Here is a 22,246-nt window from a genome sequence, read left to right on the forward strand (position 1 = left end):
AGTTAACTTTAATCCCAAATAACTGTTGGAATTTAACAAAATGTGTAGCCCCCCCCCACCCCAGTCCCTGTTAAGGACTTAAAAGGCTTTAGTGTGAGTGAAACAACATGACTGAGTATGGGCATGGCAGGAGAGGGAAAGGAAGATTAATGCTGGCTGCATGAATTCAAAGTGATGTGGAATCACAGGAACTGCCTCACACTTTAGCAATTGTAATTTCTTTTGGTACAAGCATACAGTCATATCATATCAAATCGCATCAAGAAAAAAAGGGGAGTATTCAACAACAAACTGCTGAGGTACCAATCTGACAAACACAATAAATATTATACATGACACAATATCAGTAAATTTTCCAGCGTCCCACTCTCTCATTAAAGAGAACTAGCAGTAGTTTAACCTGAGGGTCACCATGCCTCAAATGAGGGGAAAGTTTGTGAAGGAGAGTCCTTTATGGTAACCTCAGCCAGGGCAGGAATCAAAACTGCTCTGTTGGCATCACTTTATGTTGTAAGCCAATTGTCCAGCGAACTAAGCTAACAATACCACAGGTAAACAGTCCTTGTTTAAGACACAATTAAGTAAATATTCTTGAACCATGGTTTAACATACTTCAGGATTGAGTAGGCATGACATATTTGGAACATAATGTTTTCTAATCAACTTATTCAGCAATGCGATGATACACTTCCAGAACTGGTGGGACTTGAACCTGGGTCTCCTGGTCCAAAGTTAGGGATATGCTCCCTCCTGCTCCTACCTTCTGTGTTTCTAATTGCAAAAGCCAAACTCACCCAATAATTTCCCTTTCTGCCTCCTTCAGGGGTGGGAAAAATCATGACCCCATTTCTAGTAATGGTGACCATGAACCTATCATCAATTATCATTCAAACCCATCAGCCCTCTGAAATAGTCCAACACAGAGTTACAGATGTCCTCTACAGCGTGGAAATGGGTCCTCAGCCTGATTTGCCTATGCCCCCCCAGTTTTCACAATTAAACTAGTCCTATTTGCCTGGTTTTGGTCCAGGAGGTAAAAACAATGACTGCAGACCTATTCCATCCATGCACCTGTCTAAATATTTCTTTAATGGTGAAATTGTACTCGCTTCCGCCACTATCTCGGATAGCCCATTCCAGACCCTCACCAACCTTACTATGAAGAAGATTGCCCCTCTAGACTCTTTTGTATCTCTCCCCTCTCACCTTAAACCTATGCTCCCTAGTTTTAGACTCCCCTACCATGGGAAAAATTGGATTGGGTACCAAGTTTAATTAGTGAGGGGCATTAGATGTTGATCTTTTGTAAGATGCTCACATCCAATGAAAGAATAAGTAAAAGAGAAGGGTTTGTCCACAAGACATCTAACATAGCAATATTGTTTCTGCTTGTCTTTATAAATATTTTGCACTCATGTGCACATCAAAATGTTCACATTTTTTGTCACACTTGTGTCAAGTTTCCAGTGTAAATTCATCTTTGAATACACCAAATGAAAATTGCCTGTATACATTTGTCATTTTTGCAGGAGTGGCAAGGTCAGCATTTGTTGTCTGTGCCTAACTCCCCATGAAACGAGGAGCTTGTTATGTCCTTTCAGAAGTCAGTTAAGAATCGAACTACATCACTGTGGGCCTGATCTCACATGTAGGCAAGACCAAGTAAGAATGGCGGATTTCCATTCCTACAGAAAATCAGTGACCCAGATGGATTGTCACAACAGCTGACAACAGTCATAATTTGTCCACCCTTTAATTTCACATTTTATTAAATTCAAACTTCAACATCTGTATGGTGGGATTTGAACCCGTGTCCCCAGAACATTAGCCTGAAGTTCTGGAGTACTCCTCTTTCCAAATCATAAAACTATTCACTGTGTTCAAGAAAATAGAGCTCATTTCATGACTGTTTCTTGTACTAATTATTTTCATTTTGTCTGTGTCTTCTGGTTAGTGACCCTTCAGCCACTGGAGGCAGTCTCTCCCTGTCTACTTTTTCAAAACAACGCAAATTATTAATTCTGACCTGCACCTCCTCTATTGTAAGGAGGGTGGAAAGCAGCCTGCCCTTGTTATAGAGCCATAGAATCATACAGCACAGTAACAGACTCTTCAGTTCAAAGTCCAAACCGACCATGTTCCCAAATTAAAGCAGTCTCACCACTCTGCGCTTGGTCCACATCCTTCCAAATGTTTCCTGTTCATGAACTTATGCAAATGTCTTTTAAATGTTGTAACTGTACCCACATCCACCATTTTCTCTGGCAGTTCATTCCACACATGAACCACTCTCTGTGTTAAAAAAATTGCCCATTGTGTCCTTTTTAAATCTGTCTCTGCTCACCTTAAAAATACACTCCCCCTAGTGCCTGGTGCCCTCTGGCAAAGATAAAACACAAGGTAGCCATCCACAGAAACCATTTACTTCCAGAATAGTGTATTCCAAGAACAGTCCTACAGTGGAACAATCTGCAAAAGGAGATCGACACATTCCCATCGCTTGGAATCCTCAAGACTCTTTATCATTCTTCAGATTATTTCCATTTAAACCTTTTCATTCTCAGGACAACCATCTCAGAACCTCATGCCCAGTTTAATCAGCGCTACCCTCAGATGTTTGGCTGGAAAATGGATATTAATCTGATGTAAACATAACTGAACCTGAACAACCCCAATAATCTCATCACCCCATCCTCACATAAAGCTTTCCAAACAACTTTGCACTATGATTTTATTTCCAGGATACAGTAATTGATGTTACCTAAGTACATCTGAATAATTCTCCAATAATTTCAGCAGCTGCGGTTCTTGATCATCTCCATTCAAATGATGTACTGCTTTTTTCAACATCTAATTGCCAGACAACCATTCAATTTTGAAAAATCATAACTCAGTGTGCTCAATAGTGACCCAAGGGAAGGTAATGGCATCGTGGTAATGTCATTGAGCAATCCAAAAGCCCTGGGTTAATGTTCTGGGATGTGGGTTCAAATCCTGTTGCCAGCAGATGGTGAAAGCTTAATATAAAAGAAAACAGTAGTTGATTACATTGTTGTTGAAAGCCCACCTGGGTCACCTGGTTTGTGGGCGGCACGGTGGCACAGTGGTTAGCACTGCTGCCTCACAGCGCCAGAGACCTGGGTTCAATTCCCGCCTCAGGCGACTGACTGTGTGGAGTTTGCACATTCTCCCCGTGTCTGCGTGGGTTTCCTCCGGGTGCTCCGGTTTCCTCTCACAATCCAAAAATGGGCAGGTTAGGTGAATTTACCATGCTAAATTGTCCGTAGTGTTAGGTGAAAGGGTAAATGTAGGAGTATGGGTCTGGGTGGTATACGCTTCGGCGGGTCGGTGTGGACTTGTTGGACCGAAGGGCCTGTTTCCACACTGTAAGTAATCTAATCTAATCTAAACTAATGACCTTTAGAGGCATAGAGTTCGACAGCATGGTAACAGACCCTTCGGTCCAACTCGTCCATGCTAACCAGGTATCCTAAATTCATCTAGTCCCATTTGGCCCATATGCCTCTCAACCCTTCCTATTCATATGCCAAACGAGATGCCTTTTAAATGTTGTAATTGTACCAGCCTCCACCACTTCCTCTGGCAGCCCATTCCATACATGCACCATACTCAGTGTGAAAAAGTTGCCCCTTAGGTCCCTTTTGTATCTTTCCACTCTCACCCCAAACCTATGCCCTCTAATTTTGGACTCCCCTACCCCAGGGAATTGACCTTGGCTATTCACCCGACCCTTGCTTTGGGAAACGAAATCTGCTGTCTTTACCAAGTCTGGCCTATATATGACTTCAGACCCACAGCAATATGGTGGACCCCTCACTTCCCATTGGGTAAATAGGAATGGTTATAAATGCCTGCATCCCATGGATGAATTTAAAATAAAAGCTGCCCGAGTGCTAAACATGCGAGGACTTACCTGAAAGGTATTCAGCTTTTGATGCTGTTCATGAATCCAGATGAGGAATAAGCTGAGGAGAAACCCAATTGCAAAGAACACGATGAATAGAATGTAAGCCCACTGAGGGAGCTGGAGATGACTGACACCAAAAACCAGTATGCAGCACAGGCATATTGAACAGAGCACCATGGAGGTAACTGCGACAGTCACTATCTCCCCAGGTACAAAGTCACTAAGGAAATGTAAATAAGGCTCAAAGGAGGACTTCAGTTGGCCAGGCTCCCTTCGTTCCTTGGCTGCTTTTTGCTTCTCCACTAACTGGAGCTTATCCGAAAATGATTCATACTCCTTCAGCCCACTGCCATCCTGGGTTTGAGGACTTGGATTGGGCGGGGGTGTCTCCGAGCGCTTTACTTTGTCTGTCTGGTAGCGTAGCACGATGGTACTGGCAGCAACAAATGTGTAAGCCAGGAGCGTTCCGATAGACAGGAACTGCACCAGGGATTCCAGGTCAAACACCATAGCCAGGATGGCCATCAGGATTCCAAACAGGACAATGCCGATCACTGGGACCTTAGTGACTGGATTCACCCGCGCAAATACCTTGAAAAGTAGGCCATCCTCAGACATGGCGTACGCAATCCGCGGGACAGAAAACAGGTTGCAGAGGAGGACTGTGTTCATTGCTTGAATATAAAGGGGAAAGAAATAATAATCAAAAGACGTTTCAAGATAGACAACATTTCATCATTTATTTCTGTATCTCAGCTCATCTTGTTCTTATACTGATTTGAAGTTAGTGACTTAGGTTTTAACACAGACACCATTTAATCCTGAACTTTCTTCTGCAAAAAAAAGTTGATATTAGGTCAATTATTAATTATAAAATTGTGATTGATAGATTTTTAGTTTATCAAAAGTATTAAGAGATGTGGGGCAAAATTGCAACTATGGGTGTAGGTTGCAAATCAGCAATGACATCTTGAATGGTGGTGAGGACCTATGAGGGGAGAAATGCCACTGGCTAGACCAGCATTTATTGCCCTTTTCTAACTACCCTGGAGAAAACCTGAATTGCGATAGTGCTTGGGGTGCACCCATGTTGCAGTCAAGGAGAGAGCTGTAGGATTTTGACCCAATCATGAGCAGCATGGATAGGATAAATAGACAAAGTCTTTTCCCTGGGGTGTGGGAGTCCAGAACTAGGTTTAGGCTGAAAGGGGAAAGATATAAAAGAGACCTAAGGGGCAACGTTTTCACACAGAGGGTGGTATGTGTATGGAATGAGCTGCCAGAGGAAGTGGTGAAGGCTGGCACAATTGCAACAGTTAAAAGGCATCTGATGGGTATATGAATAGGAAGGGTTTGGAGGGATATGGGCCAGGTGCTGGCAGGTGGGACTAGATTGGGTTTGGACATCTAGTTGGCATGGATGAGTTGGACCGAAGGGTCTGTTTCCGTGCTGAACATCTCTATGACTCTATGACAATGAAGGGTTGTAAGAAGCAAATAAGTGAGATTAATTAAATTATTCTTTAAAAGAACCAAATGTTGGGCCAAATGGCCTTCACATCCACTTGAATAAAAATCTTGAATTAAATTTTGGTTTCTTTAATCGTGATTGTGAAACCACCAAATATGGTGAAAACCCATTTAGTTCACTGGTGCCCCACGACAAAAGAAATTGGCTGTCTTTACCTAGTCTGGTGTGCATGAGGCTTTGAAATGGTTTCACAGGATGTTAAGGAAATCACATGGAGTGCAACAGTTAAAGGAGGAAGCTCTCCACCATCTTCTCAGGGAAATTAGAGATGGCTAGAGGGGTTACATTTGTTATGTTCACATCTGATTGGATCTCCCTAGAATCTCGAGAATTTTAGAAAATTGACACCAACTACCCTAAAGATGAATACATTAGGAGCTGGAGACCTGACAACCTGCAACTCCATCAGTTTGCTCAACACCACTTCCCTCACAAGTGCAATTCCCAATTTACAGCTACTATTGATTTTTCTTTTTTTTTGCTTTTTCTACAGTGAAGACAGCAATGTCTGCCTGCCATTATAACACAGAAAGCAGGAATAAGATGCAATAGTCTCTGTTTGGCTGAATGCTGCTCCAACATCCCTCATGAAGATCAACACCATCCAGGAAATATTCAGTTAACTTGATTGGCACCACATCCAAAGCAATCTTATGTCGTCTACAAGATGCACTGAAGCAACTCACCAAGACCCTGTTGAGAACACCTTCTATCAACTCATGACGGGGCATCCATAAGGCGTTGTGGGCCATCAACAGCAACAGAATTGAACTCCAGTACAATCTGTAACCTCATGGCCCAGCATATCCCCCACTCCACCATTACCGTCAAGCCAGGGGATCAACTCTGGTTCAATGGAGAGTGCAGGAGGGCATGCCAGGAGTAGTGTGGATAGAATGTGGCACTAGAAAAAGCACAACAGGTCAGGCAGCATCTGAGGAGGAGGAGAGTCGACATTTTGGGCAGGACGCTTCATCAGGACTGGGGAGGGGTTTGGGGCTGGGGGAGAGGTAGGTGGGATGACGATAGGTGCCCCTTAGCACTAAGCCAGGAACATCATCAGGCGTACCTGAAGATGAGGTGTTAACCTGGTGAAGGCACTAAGCAGGGTTACCTGCCAAAAAGCAGAAGCAGCAGGTGATAGACAGAGCCAAGTGATCCCACGACCAATGGATCAGATCTAAGCTCTGCAGTCTTACCACATCCAGGCAAGGATGGTGGTGGATGATTAAACAACATCTCGAGGAGGAGGCTCCACAGATATCCCCACCCTCGATGATGGAAAAGCCCAGCACATCAGTGCAAAAGATAAGGCTGAAGCTTTCGCAGTAATCTTCAGTTAGACATGCCGAGTGATGATTCATTTGGGCCTCCTCCAGTGGACTCCAGCATTACAGATACCAGTCTTCAGCCAATTCAATTCACTCCATGTGATATCACGAAACAGCTGGAGGCACTGGATACTGCAAAGGCTTTTGGGACCTGACAACCTGTGCTCCAGAACCTGCCACTCCCCTAGCCAAGCTGTTCCAGTACAGTTACAACACTAGCATCTACACAACAATGTGGAAAGTTGCTCAACTATGTCCTGTACATAAAAAGCAGGTCAAATCCAACCCAGCCAATCATCTGTCAAGCGATGGAAGGTGTTATCAACAGTGCTATCATACAGCACCTGCTCAGCAATAACCTGCTCAGTGACGCCCAGTTTGGGTCCTGCCAAGACCACTCAGCTCCTGACCTCATTATAGCCTTGGTTCAAACATGGACAAAAGAGTTGAATTCCAGAGGTGGGGTGAGTGTGATTACCCTTGACATGATGGCTGCATTTGACTGGGTGTGACATCACGGAGCCCTCACGAAACCGGAATCAATAGATATCAGGGTAAATTCTCTTGTGGTTAGAGTCATAACTGACATATTGGAAGATGGTTGTGGCTGTTGGAGGTCAGACAGCTCAGCTCCAAGACATCTCCACAGGAGTCCCTCAGGGTAGTGTCTTAGACCCAAACATCTTCAGCTGCTTTGTCAATGACCTTCCTGCCATCATAAGGTCAGAAGTGGGAATGTTCACCGATGATTGCACAAAGTTCAGCACCATTTGCAACTCCTCAGATCCTGAAGTCATCTGTGTCCAAATGCAACAAGATCTAGACAATATCTAGGCTTGGGCTAACAAGTGGCAAGTAATATTCACATCACACAAATGACAGGGTATGACCATCACTAACAAGGGACAATCTAACCACCATCCCTGACATTCAATGTTGTTACCATCACTGAATCCCCCAACATCAACATCCTGGGAGTTATCATTCATCAGAAACTCAACTGGACTCACCATATAAACACAGTGGCTACAAGAGCAGGTCAGAGGCTCAGAATACTGCGGTGAATAACTCTCACCTCCTGACTCCCCAAAGCCTGTCCACCGTCTACAAGGCACAAGTCAGGAGTGTATTGGAATGCTCTTCACTTTTTGGATGGGTGCTACTCCAACAACACTCAAGAAGCTTGACATCATCTAGGACAAAGCAGCTCGCTTAATTGGCACCACATCCACAAGCATCCACTCCCTCCACCACTGACACTCAAGTAGCAGCAGTGTGTACTACCTACAAGATGCACTACAGAAATTCACCAACAATCCTCAGACTGCACCTTCCAAACCTACAAACACTTCCATCTGGAAAGACAAAGGCAACAGACACATGAGGACACCAGCACCTTCAACTTCCCCTCCAAGCCACTCACCATCCTGACTTGGAAATATATCGCCATTCCTTGTTCCTTCACTGTCACTGGGTTAAAATCCTGGACTACCCTTCCTGAAGGCATTGTGGGTTAAGCCACAGCAGGTGTAATGTATCGGTTCAAGAAGGCAGCTCACCTCCACTTTCTCAAGGGCAACTGGAACGGGCAATAAGTGCTGGCCAGCCAGCGACACCCACATCCCACAAAATAAATTAAAAAGCCGGCAAGCCTACCATCTAGAAGGACAAGGGCAGCAAATGCTTAGGAACATTATTACCAGAATTCCCTCTAAATCCCTCATTATTCTGAATTATCGCCAATATATCGCCAATCCCTCACTGTCACTGAGTAACCATTCTGACAGTCCCTTTCTAACAGCACTCAATGGCTGATGTAGCTTAAGAATGCAATTCACAACCATCTTCCAGGATAGTTAGGGATGGACAATAAATTCTGGTCTGGCCAGAGATGCCTTCAGCCCATGAATGAATTTTGAAGAAGTTATATTTCTTTCTATTGATATCATGGCTACTTACATTACTTGTTCAATTCATTTTCAATCTTGATGGCTTATAAACCAATAAAGCGATAGGCATGATGGGCCAAAGCCCACTCTTGTGTGCTGTATCTTTGCAATGATCTTCCATCGTGGTTTCTTAAGAAGCACAGATCTCTTGCTTTCCTGAAGGTAATGTACATTATAACATTCTTACCCCACGCCACGTTCAGATCTGCATTGATGCTGAGACTCACTATAAGAATAAGTGGAAACGGACCAGTTGAAAGATCTGGTTTAATGCTGTGTATCGTGGACAATTGGGATAGAGTCATCCAGAATGAAAATAAACTCTTTGGTCCAACCAGTCCGTGCTGCACGTAATTCCAAACTAACCTAACCGCACCTGCCTGCTCCTGGCCCATATCCTTCCAAAATTTTCCTATTCATGTACAGTATTTATCCAAATGTCTTTTAAACGCATTAATTGTGTTCACATCCACCACTTCCTCAGCAAGTTCAGTTCACACACAAACCACCCTTTGTGTAAAACATTTGCCCCTCATGTCATTTTTACATGTCCCTCTTCTCCCCTTAAATATGTGTCCCATGTTTGACAAAAAATAAACAAGAGGAGCAAGATGTCATTGGCTATGCTTTGAGCACATGCCTTGACTCAAAGGCTTGGACATTGCTCTGCTAAGCACACACTGTTGGAAAAGTAAATTAAAAACCCACTCAAACATACAAACAAGAAACCAGAGAAGGCCACTCGCCCTTTGAACCTGTGCTATCATTCAATAAGATACTCAGTTAGGGGTGCCATGGTGGCTCACTGGTTAGCACTGCTACTGCACAGCGCCAGGGACCCAGGTTCGATTCCAGCCTCTGTGTGGAGTTTGTACATTCTCCCTGTGTCTGTGTGGGTTTCCTCCCACAATCCAAAGATGTGCAGGTTAGATGGATTGGCCATGCTAAATTGCCCTTGGTGTCCAGGGATGTGTGGGTTAGGTGCATTAGTCAGGGGTAAATGTAAAGTAGTAGGAGAATAGGTCTGGGTGGGTTACTCTTTAGAGGGTTGGTGTGGACTTGTTGGGCCAAAGAGCCTGTTTCCACATTGTAGGGAATTCTATATAAAGAAAATACTGTGGCCGATCTGACTTTAATCTCAACTCTACTTGCTGAATATCCCTGATAATCTTTCATCCCATTGATCATGAAGAATCTATCTACCTCTGTCTTAATAATATTTAAAGATACTGCATCCACTGCCTTTTGAGGAAAGGATTTCCAAAGACTCACAATCCTCTGAGAGAAAATGTTTCCTTATCTCTGTCTTAAATAGGCGGCCCCTTATTTTTTAAATGGGATTCTAGATTCTCCCACAGGAGGAAACACCCTTTCAACATCCACCCAGTAAAATCCCCTAAGGGTCTTATATATTTCAGTGAACTCAACTCCAACACTTCTAAACTCCAGAGGATTCAGGCCTAGGTTGCCCTATGATTCAATCTGCACAGATTGCCAAACACTCACCACATATAGATCCGACAGCCACGATGAATCCTGCCCAGGCATAGCCTCTCCTGTAGAAGGCGTCTGAGAGAGCTGAGTCTGGGTTCAGGCTGTGCCAGGGTACCATCAGGGTGAGGGCTGCGGAGACCAAAGTGTACGCCAAAGTGGCCAGACCCAAGGAAAGAGCCGTCGCGATAGGGACGGCCTTTTGAGGGTTCCGAGCTTCTTCGCTGGACGCGGCGATGACATCGAATCCGACAAACGCGTAGAAGCAGGTCGCTGATCCAGCCATGATGCCCGAGAATCCGAAGGGAGAGAAGCCACCCTCCGCAGCGCTGAAGTTCCTCGGGTCGGCCAGGATGAAGCCAAATATCAGAATGAAGAGGATCACTCCCATGCTCACCACCGCAAACAGGTGGTTCATCCAAGAGGCCACTTTGGCCCCGCAAGTGATGAATGCTGTGGCAACGAGCAATATGGCGGCCGCTAGCAGATCGGGGTTGGGGGCAAGGAGGGGCACATTCCATCTGCCAATGTGCGTTTCGGTGAAATTCTGAATCTTGTGATTGAAGATGGAGTCCAGGTAGCCACTCCAAGCCCTGGCCACTGCTGCCCCACCAATCACGTACTCCAGAATGACGTTCCAGCCAATCAGGAAGGCCCAAATCTCGCCCACTGAGACGTAAGTGAACATGTATGCGGAGCCTGTCTTCGGCACACGGGAGCCAAACTCAGCGTAGCACAAAGCAGCCAGCAGAGACGCAAAACCTGCAAAGATGTAGGAGAGGATAATGGCGGGGCCCGCCACGTCTTTGGCAACCGCACCCGTCAGGACGTAAAGGCCGGAGCCAACCATACCCCCAAAGCCAAGCAACGTCAGGTCCAGAGTGGACAGGCACCTATTCAGGGCAGTCTCCATCATATCTGCCTCGAGGGTTTTGACCCTGTTCAGTTTCTGGCAGAATCGAGCCAGTGAGCTACAGCCGGGTAACCTGCTCACCATTATTGCCCTTACCGTCTCTGTGATATTCTGTGTTAAAGGTATGGGCTGGAGTTGGTGACTTAGTTTATCAGTATCTCATTCTATACTCTGAAGCTGCAGAGAAAACCTCATTTCTGAAAGATGAGAATTGCAGATCTGTGGAAAACAAAATAAACAAAACAATGTTAATGGTTGAGAATTACTATCCATCTCTAAACCTAAACTTAATCCTAACCATAATCCTGACATGAACTCTAACACTGACACTAAACTTAACCTTAACCCTGACCCTAACCATAACACTAACCCCAACTCTGACCCTAACCATGACACTAGCCCTAACATTAACCCTAAACTTAACCCTAACCTTAACCCTGACCCTAACCATGACACTAACCCTGACCCTGACCCTAACTCTGACCCTAACCATGACACTAGCCCTAACATTAACCCTAAACTTAACCCTAACCTTAACCCTGACCCTAACCATGACACTAACCTTAACCCTGACTCTAACTCTATCTTGGCTGCCCAGAAGAAGCTCTCAGGAAATTTTATTCACTGTGATTGTCTGATGGACAGTCACTAGCTTAAGGGCCATGCTGTGACATCTTTTGGTGTGAGTGTATGCCAATCTGAGTACGCACCATTTAACAGTTGGCACAATGGCCAGGAGCATGCCATTCTCATTGGCAAGGGAAGGAGGGGTCTCTGGCAGCAGACACCACTTGTTGATCTCATCATCTTCCCTTTTTAGTCAAAGTTGAAAGCATGCAATGAATTATTGCATTATTTCCATAAACCCTTTGACAGTGTATGTATAAAAATAAGTGAAGCAAGAATTACTTACTTTTAACACAAGATATTTGCTCAGTCTGTATAACACAGTTGACACACTCCACCTCCACAATTTCCAGCCTACAGTTAAACAGTTATTGAGGCCATCATCTTTGCGCCCACCACAAGCTCTGTGCTCTTACAATTAATATTATGTCTTTCCCCTTTCCTTTCCCCTTCCTCCTAGTCCTTCCACTTCCCCTCCCCCTCCAGGTAACTGCTCACAACCTCGATGTCTTGTTTATAGCCTCACCCAATGGCTACAGTGCAGAATCCATGCAGACTTTCTTCAGAAATGATTTATTGAACCCCCACTCTCTGGTCCTCCTTCCGTAACCTTGCTTTTCTTTTCTCTTCAGGTGATTCTCCAGTTCCCTTGTGAAAGCCATAATTGAAACTTGCTTCCATCATACTCTCAGACAATATGTTACAGATTCTAGCCACAGGCTCAATAAAAACAAGCTCTATCTCAGATCCTTTTTTGATTCTTCTGCCCCGTACCTTAAATTTGTCTCCTTCGCTTTTTGATCCTTCTATAATCTCTCTATTTACTCTGTCGAGATACTCGTAATCTTCAATGCCTCTCAACTGTCTGCTCTCTGTGGAGAACAACTCCAGCTTCCCCACTCTGTCTGGTTGGAACTCCTCATTCCTGGAACCATTTGCAGAAACCATTTTCACATCTAGCTCTAAAATCCTCACATGTTTCCTTGTGGTCTGCTGTCAGAATTGGACACAATATTCCCCCTGGGGGCAAACCAGTGTTTTATCAAGATTTGTTCTTATTGTTTCCTCTTATGGTTCACCCCAAGCTGAGCTTTCAACTTTGTCTCAAGACCAGCGTGAATGTCTGTTTCCCCACTGCCCCTTCTATCCAGCATCAGCCTATCACCCAGACCCTTCACACTTGGCATTCTGACAATGCCCAGTCCTGCTAGATGAACAGCTCCACAGCATCCAGCAAACTCTTCCCAACTGAATGCTCTTCCACATGGAAGGGTCAAAATTCCACATTGGCATGGGATATGAAACTACATCGGGGAGATAGGATGCCAACTTGCGGGTCACTTCAGAGAACATCTCTAGGACACCCAACCAACCCCACCGCCCTGTGGCTGAACACTTCAACTCTCCTCCCACTCCATCAAGGACATGCAGGTCCTGGGCCTCCTCCATCACCAAACCCTAACCACCCAATGCCTCATCATCTGCCTTGGGACCCTGTAACCACACGGGATCAATGTGGATTTCACCAATTTCCTCATTTCCCCTCCCCCCAACTTATCCCAGTCCCAAGCCTCCAACTCGGCATTGCCCTCTTGACCTGTCCATCATAATTTACATTTATCCATTCTGTCCTCCTATCACCTTCCCCCCAACCTTCACCTATCTTTCACATTCCCATCTACCCCAGCCCCACCCCCCTCCCTTTTATCTCTCAGCCCCCCGGCCCACAAGCCTCATTCCTGATGAAGAGCTTTTGCCCACAACATCGATTCTCCTGTTCCTCGGTTGCTGCCTGACCAGCTGTGCTTTTCCAGTGTGACACTTTTCGACTCTGACTCTCCAGCATCTGCAGTCCTCACTTTCTCCTAACACTACCTAAGGCTCTACCATTATGAAACTATGCTGTTGACATTAATCTCTATTGTTCATCCGACTGTGCTAACTGAACCCTCCCAGAATCCATCCTGTGATAATCAGCTCTGCTGATTTTTGCATTGGAACTGAGAGGTGACCACAAATCATGTTCATGGCAAAACCAAATACAATTTAGGTTACCATAAATGCACGAGCAAAAGTGAACACTTTCAAAAAGACAAAGCCTTTTGAAGTTATATTTTGTGCGTTAGCACACCTTTTAAAATGTAAACAGCTAAACATAATTAACTACAATGTGTTTTTTTTATTACTTCCTGCGTCCCGGTTTGCATGTTATCTATTAGGTCAATTCTAGAAATGATATGGATAGTGGTTAAGTTCTGCTTGAGATACCTCAATCCCTTCACTTCTTTTGTTTAACCAAATCTTCCCCAAACTATAATAAAACATTGCATAGAAACTGGTCCAATTTTAGCTTTTGCAGAGTGGTGCAAGCAACTGGAAAGACAAACTGTATGTTGGCTGCTCTTGGAGGAGGATTTCTGTAGTCAGAGAGATCCAAAAAGCTCCTTTGACCCACCCTGTCAATACTATTCAAAAACAACTACCTTAATCCCATTTTCCAGCAGTTGGCCCATTTCCCTAATATCTTGGCATCACAAATGCACATCGAAATGCTTGTTAAATGTTACGGGGGTTTCTGTCTCTCCCACCCTTACACACAGTGAGTTCCAGACTCCCACCACCCTCTGGGTGTAAATGTTTTTCCTCACGTTTCCTTACACTCCTACCCTCACACATTAAATTGAGATAGTTCTGAGGACTATGGAGATCAAGGGGAAATGGGGAAAATGTGGGAACAGGGTTTGGATGATCAGCCATGATCATATTGAATGGCAGTCCAGGCTTGAAGGGCCAATTGGCCTATTCCTTCTCCTGGCTTCTCTGTTTCTATGTTAGCAATCCCTGGTTAGAATACTCACCCCAACCTGTCCATTGAACTGTGTTGCAACAGCATTGAACATTGCTAACTATCAAGTTTGGGTTCTTCTTGATCTGTGGAGACCAGCTAGTCCTTGGATACATTAATGATAGGCTCATGGTGATGGTCCTGATACTGAGAAGCATTTAGATATTGAGACACTGCTTCCCTCAGCTGAAGACTCTAGATCTTTCAGGATAAGATTTAGGTTCTTTAAGACGGAGGAGTAAGGAACTCATGAATCTTCAGATTTCTCTGCCAACGTTGCCCTGTGGTCTTCGAGCATATTCAGGACAGAGATTGATAACATTTTTGAGCAATAAATGAATTAAGGCACATTACAGATCGATCAGGAGGGCAGACTGAGATAGAAGATCAGTCATATTTCTTATGTTCTTATGCTAACAATTGAGCAGTAGCTGGTGCACTTTCTGCTCACGTGATTAGAGTCATAGAGTCATAGAGATGTACAGCATGGAAACAGACTCTTCGGTCCAACCCATCCATGCCGACCAGGTATCCCAACCCAATCTAGTCCCACCTGCCAGCACCCAGCCCATATCCCTCCAAACCCATCCTATTCATATACCCACCCAAATGCCTCTTAAATGTTGCAATTGAACCAGCCTCCATCACTTCCTCTGGCAGCTCATTCCATACACATACCACCCTCTGTGTGAAAAAGTTGCCCCATGGGTCTCCTTTATATCTTTTCCCTCTCATCTTAAACCTATGCCCTCTAGTTCTGGACTCCCCGACCCCAGGGAAAAGACTTTGCCTATTTACCCTATCCATGCCCCTCATGATTTTGTAAACCTCTATAAGGTCACCCCTCAGCCTCCGACGCTCCAGGGAAAACAGCCCCAGCCTATTCAGCCTCTCCCTATAGTTCAAATCCTCCAACCCTGGCAACATCCTTGTAAATCGTTTCTGAACCCTTTCAAGTTTCACAACATCTTTCCAATAGGAAAGAGACCAGCTGGCACATCTCCTTTCTCTCTCAACTGATACACTCAAACATTAAGCAATAGCAGCAATGCATTGGAGTGCTAATGTCAACTTGATTTGGTAGGTATCAGTAAACTGTATGGAGAGCCCTGCCCTCTTCCTGTATCCCACACACCATCCTGATCTCTTCCAGGCCCATGCACAGCACTGATGGCCGAGAGGTTTGATCTAGCCTGGTGTAGAGACCTTCCCCTTCAACACCCCCAAACCCCCCACCGCCCAGCCAGCCCACAGACCACCAGAGCAGAACAGCAAGGTGTAGCATCAGAGCATCCTCTGCAAGAACAGAACAGAGGTAGCAATATTGAGTGGGCTGTGTTGGGTGTGTCAAATGTTATGCATGCAGTTGGCTAGGTAGATTGCCACAGACCTGATGAATGATGCATTAACATACTATCATTAACATTATTCAAAAGCCAGATTAAGGAGACAAGAACATTGAAATTCATTTCAATAGAGAACAGATACAGCCCAATTGTGCCAGCTCGCTATCTAAAAGAAATGAGATGAGGTGGAATAGGGCAAAGCCCACTCCTAGCATACCTCCCAGTGCTGGGCACTCACTGTGCAGCTAGCGAATGAGAGCAAACTAATGGGCAACATCAAGATACATGAAGTCTTGCCTTAAGTCTCAAGATGTAGACTCTCAGTGTAGAATCTGGACAAGAGGGACTTGTACTCTTTGGAGACAAGGACAGAACCCCCCTGGTCCTCACCTTCCACCCCACCAACCTCCCTATACATTGCATCATCCTCCGCCATTTCCACTACCCTCAGAGCTATATTTCCCTCCCCACCCCTATCTGCTTTCTGTAAAGACCATTCCCTCTGTGACTCCCTTGTCAGGTCCAGGCCCTGCATCAACCCAACCACCCCTCCCAGCTCCTTCCCCTGCTACCTCAGGAATTGCAAAGTCTGTGCCCACAACCTCCCCCTCACCTCTGTCCAAGGTCCCAAAGGAGCTTCCATATCCATCAAAGTTTTACGTGCGCTTCCACACATGTCATTTACTGTACCCGTTGCTCCCGCTGTAGTCTCCTCTACATTGGGGAGACAGGATGCCTTCTTGTACAGCGCTTCAAATAACATCTCCAGGACACCCGCACCAACCAACCCCACCGCCCCATGGCCAAACATTTCAACTCCCCCTCCCACTCTGCCGAGGACATGCAGGTCTTGGGCCTCCTCCATTGCCACTCCCTGACCACCCGATGCCTGGGGGAAGAACACCTCATCTTCTGCCTCAGGACTCTCTAACCCTATGGCATCAATGTGGATTTCACCAGTTTTCTCATTTCCCCTCCCCCATCTTATCGCAGTTCCAACTTTTCAACTCGGCATTGCCCTCTTGATCTGTCCTACCTGTCCATCTTCCTTCTCACCTATTCACTCCACCCTCCTCTCTGACCTATCACCTTTACCTCCCCACCTTCACCAACCTATCACACTCTCAGCTACCTTCCCTCTAGCCCCCCCCCCCCCCCCCCCCCCCCATTTATCTCTCCACCCCCTCAGCTCCCAGCCTCATTCCTGATGAAGGGCTTTTGCCTGAAACATTGATTTTCCTGCTCCTCGGATGCTACCTGACCTGCTCTGCATTTCCAGCACCACTCTCTCGACTCTAATCTCCAACATCTGCAGTCCTCACTTTCGCCAAAGACATCTACTGTCCACTGTTTCAGACAGGGTTAGTGAGCAGGGAAAGCTCACTCGGTCCATCTCGTCCATCCCATATTATCATGGGTGAACCATCATGACATATGTTTCTGAATGCATATTGTTCTTGCATGGCCACATACAATAATAGGAGTCACGCAATGTATGCATCTATTGGAGTTAAGTGCTGAAAAATGTGTTGCTTGAAAAGTGCAACAGCTCAGGCAGCATCCAAGGAGCAGGAGAATCGACGTTTTGGGCAAAAGCCCTTCTCCTGAAGAAGGGCTTATGCCTGAAACGTCGATTCTCCTGCTCCTTGGATGCTGCCTGACCTGCTGCGCTTTTCCAGCAACACATTTTTCAGCTCTGATCTCCAGCATCTGCAATCCTCACTTTCTTCTGTTGGAGTTAAGTGAGGTAATGGTTGTTCTCCTGGAAGACAGCTCCCAGGTTCACTCAGAGCAACAACTGGCCAATTCAGGGGTGCGTGGAAAATTGGTAAGAGGCATAAATTACATCTGGGAGGCTGGGAGGAAATTCTCTGACATGCATATAACAGTCACAGGCTGCAAGACAAAATGATCATCATGATCAACTTCTTGAGGCTGATGATCCACTTGAAGAAGTGAACTGGCCCTTTGTGATGTATTTTCTGATACTATCCCCCAACCCTAAAGAGACTCCAGGGGTAATATCGATGCTCCTTGCTGAAGAGACATGTTGCTGATGCTTGGAGTGACAAGTTCACCTCTGCCAATTCTCCATCCTGGAGCGTATGTTGTTGCAGTTGTTTGCAATTTGGCCTTCTTGCATTTGCCCTGTCTCTTTGTTCACTACATTTTAAGTTCTGATGAAGGGCTTTTGCCCGAAACGTCGATTTTCCTGCTCCTCGGATGCTGCCTGACCTGCTGTGCTCTTCCAGCACCACACTCTCGACTCTAATCTCCAGCATCTGCGGTCCTCACTTTTGCCACATTTTAACTTCTGTATGACCGATATTGCTTATTGAACAGGCTCCTCCATGACCTCTTCTCTTCCATATCTGCTTTCACACAGACCCCGACCCAGGTGAGGGGTGAAGGGACCGCATAGCCCAGCCCAGTTCTGAGACAAAACCACATCCTCTCTTCCCAGTCAGCTGAGCCTTAGAATCCCTACAGTGTGACGTAGACCAGTTGGCCCAACAAGACCACACCAAACTGCTGGAGAGCATCCTACCAAGACCCATTCCATCCCAGCAACCCTGCATTTCCCCTGGCTAACCCATGCATCTTTGAAATGTGGGAGGAAACCAGAGTACCCAGAGGAAACTCACACAGACATAAGGAGAGCATGCAAACTGCACACAGTCAATCATCCAAGGGTGATATTGAACCCGGATCCCTGGTGCTGTGAGGCACCATTGCTAACCACTGAGCCACCCCTGTATTACTATACCTGTAACTACAGTATGTTCTGGAGTATTGTCACTAAAGTACAAACTTTATCTCTGTCTTCTCTCTACACTGATGCTGCCTGTCCTGTTGAAATTCTCCAGTAATTTTTGGTTTTGTTTGTTTCAAGACCCCAGCATCCACAGTTCCTTGTTTTATCTCAATATGTTATCACAGGACTCCTGTGATGCAATGGTAATGTCCCTACCCCAGAACTAGGAGGACCGCGTTCAAGTCCCACCAGCTTTAGGGGTGTAAACAGCATCTCTGAACAGGTTGATTAGAAAATACCTAAAATAGCGGGATAGAATGGCTTTCACCCAGGGAGAAAAAAAATCACTACGATTTTTGTCCTAAAAATTTAAACTTGTCAAATATGTTGACAGATCACCAACCCCAACACAGACAATTAAAAACAATAAATTATTAAACCCTTTCCAAGGCAAACTCTGATATCCAGTTCACAGTTAGAGGAGTCATAACAAACAGGCAACGTTTGCGTGAACGAGGAGTTGGAGCTAAGGTAGATTTCCTATAATTGCACAATGTAAAGTAAGCACAGAGTGTCTGTCACAAATAAGAATACGTTTGTGCATAACAGATCCATTTGTAACAATCCGGCCGGATGCCTGATGTATCGAGTCGCCGGTGACAACGCACTGATGTCAATTTCACGTCTTATCATTTGCAATTTCACCTCCGATTACTCTCTGGTTTTGTCTAGACTTGGGAACAAGGCTGTTTAAATAAATAACAAAAACAAACTGGACGGCCTCAAAATTCCCAGCTCGGCTCAATAAAATGCAGCAGAAAGGGGTGGGTGGGGGACGAGGACCCAACCGCACGGGCTGAAGCCTCCCAACCCAACCCCCGCCCGAGAAAAAGGTTGAGAATTGTACCTTTGCATCCGAGGCAGAGGGTCAAATCCGTCAATCTGCAAAAATCTCCGCGGGACCTAGCTCCGCCTCGTCGAAAGGATGATGAAAGGTTCAAGGGAGGGGAGGATTGGTTGGTCATTCTGTACCAGGGAAAGGGCAAGAGATGAGGTGGGTCAGTGAAAGGCGATTCGGAACACAGTCAGACAGGTGGGTAAAGGGTGTTGCTGAGGACAAAGCAAAGGGTGGCACCTGTTTTCCTGGCTCCTGGGGTATTTTCTTTCTTCTGATCTCTTTCTCCCTCTCTCTCTCTCTCTGATCACACTGACGTCAGGCAATACTGAGTGGGGATGGAAAGAGAGAGAGAGAATGGACTGATAGTGATAGAGAAAAGAGAGGACTCAGAGAGAGAGAGAGAGAGCGAGAGAGAGAGAGGTGTGAGGATACAGCATGAGGTAAGAGCCAAGGACGAAGCTTTTGGAAGGTCAACACACATTGGGCAACACTGGGCACCGGAGAACTCGGGAATTTAACAGACTTTGAAAATTCAGGGAAGCCGATGAAAAACGGAAGATTCTCAGCTCGCTCTCTCTGTGCTGCAATTAAACCACCAAACTAACCCAAAAAAAGTGCATTACCTAATGCACACAATGAAGACGATATCACATAATTAACAGTTGAAAGACAGAACAGGGAAGCTAAAAGCAAAATTAATGCAGGTAAATTAATCAAACATGTGACCTCCTGTAGAGGTTACATTTCCAGGTGTAATTTTGGCTCTAGGAATTGTTCACATTGACACATAAACCCACACCCCTTACACACACACAGGTGAAATCTAGCCCTCTACTGTTCCCTTATTACAAAATTGACTTCTGTCTATATTACCTTTGCCTTTAATACAGTATTTTTCAATTGATAGCTGCTGTTATTGAAAAAAAAGGCTTAACTGCCATTTACACCTTAATAATGAGTATTTTTTTTCATTTTTTCATTCTTTTCTTTTTTTATTTTTCCTTTTTTAATTTTTTTTAAACCCCCACACTCCCACCTAACTGAGGTAGGTAGTGCTTATTTATTCACCAGCACCCATGTTGTGTATGTGTAAGTGTGAGACACAGTGAAAGACACAAGGTGCACGAATCTTTATTCAGTTTCCACCATCAGGAAGAAAAGAAACACCCGAGTGGCCAGTGACAAGTAGTGCCCTTCACCTGAAAAATAATGTGTATCTTAAACTGGAGATTGGACAGAAATTGCTGAAGCAATTACAAGCAAAACACTGTGGAGGACGAAGATCTGAAATAAGAACAGAAAGTGCTGGAGAAACTCAACAGGTCTGGCAGCATCTGTGAAGAAAGAAACAATGTTAACATTTCCAGTCCAGTAGATCGTCTTTGGAACTTAACCTTGCTGAAGCATGGGGAGTTTCAATGCCATGAATTGGATCTTCATTCAACATTATAATTCGGATAACGATGTTGTGGCATAAATTACCAGAAGTGCAAATCGATTACCATGTGGTGAGGGCAACAGATCATCTAGATGGGTCTTAACCATTTTGGCACTGTGGCCCCATTTGAGGCTTGAAAGTAGTGGTGACCCCACTGAGAACCCACGAGAGGGCAAAGGGGGTGAGAGGGGAGGATGTCTGAGAGAACAGGAGCTGTCACAATGCGAGGTACAATTGGGACAACTCGGTCAAGGCTCCATGAAGCTCATTACTGCTGCAGAGCTCATGACCCCAAAATGCAACTTAGGGTACGCCAGGGGAGCCTCAGTCATGTGTGTTGCTCAGCCTACAGTATATGAGAAGTCTTAGACATTCCGGTGGTCTGGATGACCACACCTGCAGGAAGTGCTGTGGTTTGGGTAGCTTGAGAGCTTGGTTTTGGGGTTTGAGTGTCACCTGGAGGCACAGCAGTTATGTGGATGACATGTGGTCACTCTACAACATAGGAAAGCACATCAGTGAAGGAATGGATAACCACCAGTCTGAAGAATGGCACACAAGCATTCAGGAGAGCAACAGAGTGCATCTCACTGAAGGATAGCTTTTTGGTGGATTCTCTGGGGGGAGGGGGGGGGAGCAGGGAGCAGGGGTGGTGGGGTGCAGCCAGAGACCAGCTACCTGAGGTGGGTCGAGGAAGAGAGGAAGAGCTTTAGTGGTAGAAGTCTCAATAATCAGGGGTACAGATAGGAGTTTCTGCAGACTTGACTCCACAATTGTTTGTTGTCTCCCTGACTCCAAGGTCCAGGATCTCACCGAACAGCTACACAGCATTCTGAAGGGATGGAGTGAACAGTCAGAAGTTGGGGTTCACATTGGTACCTCTGACATGGGTGGGAAAAAGGATGAGGTCCTACAGCAAGAATTTAGGAAACTAAGCAGCTGATTGAAAAGCAGGACTTTGAGGGATTTATTCTCCAGATCGTTCCTGGTACCATGTGCTATATGAATGTGGGAATGTAACAGATGAATGTGTGGCAGAAGGAGGGAAGACTATTGATTTTTCATTGGACTCTGAGAGGCAGCAAGGATCAGGGGATTTTGGTGAGCATGTCCACCGGCCCCTAAAGGTCTCAGGACAGGCAGATAAAGTGATTATTCAGGCATTTGTAGGGTACTTGCCTTTATTAGCCAAGG

At 45.4% G+C, this 22,246-nt stretch overlaps 1 protein-coding gene across 2 annotated transcripts in view; it reads right to left on the reverse strand.

Moving 5' to 3' along the window:
- slc7a4 (solute carrier family 7 member 4) overlaps positions 1–20,021 on the reverse strand; it is a 35,914-nt gene extending 15,893 nt beyond the window's left edge. The window contains exons 1-3 of one of the 2 annotated variants that reach the window (XM_072587839.1): positions 19,852–20,021; positions 10,246–11,362; positions 3,935–4,602 (exon numbers count right to left, since the gene is read on the reverse strand). In XM_072587839.1, coding sequence (XP_072443940.1) covers positions 3,935–4,602; positions 10,246–11,227 — 1,650 coding nt within the window. In that variant the 5' untranslated portion in view covers positions 11,228–11,362; positions 19,852–20,021. Of the gene's footprint in view, positions 1–3,934; positions 4,603–10,245; positions 11,363–19,623 lie in introns of both variants that reach the window. The other variant, XM_072587838.1, reaches the window with a different exon arrangement.
- Between the last annotated feature and the right edge of the window lie 2,225 nt (positions 20,022–22,246).

The sequence above is a fragment of the Chiloscyllium punctatum genome, chromosome 17, assembly GCF_047496795.1.
Source record: "Chiloscyllium punctatum isolate Juve2018m chromosome 17, sChiPun1.3, whole genome shotgun sequence".
In the NCBI taxonomy this organism is placed as follows: domain Eukaryota; kingdom Metazoa; phylum Chordata; class Chondrichthyes; order Orectolobiformes; family Hemiscylliidae; genus Chiloscyllium; species Chiloscyllium punctatum.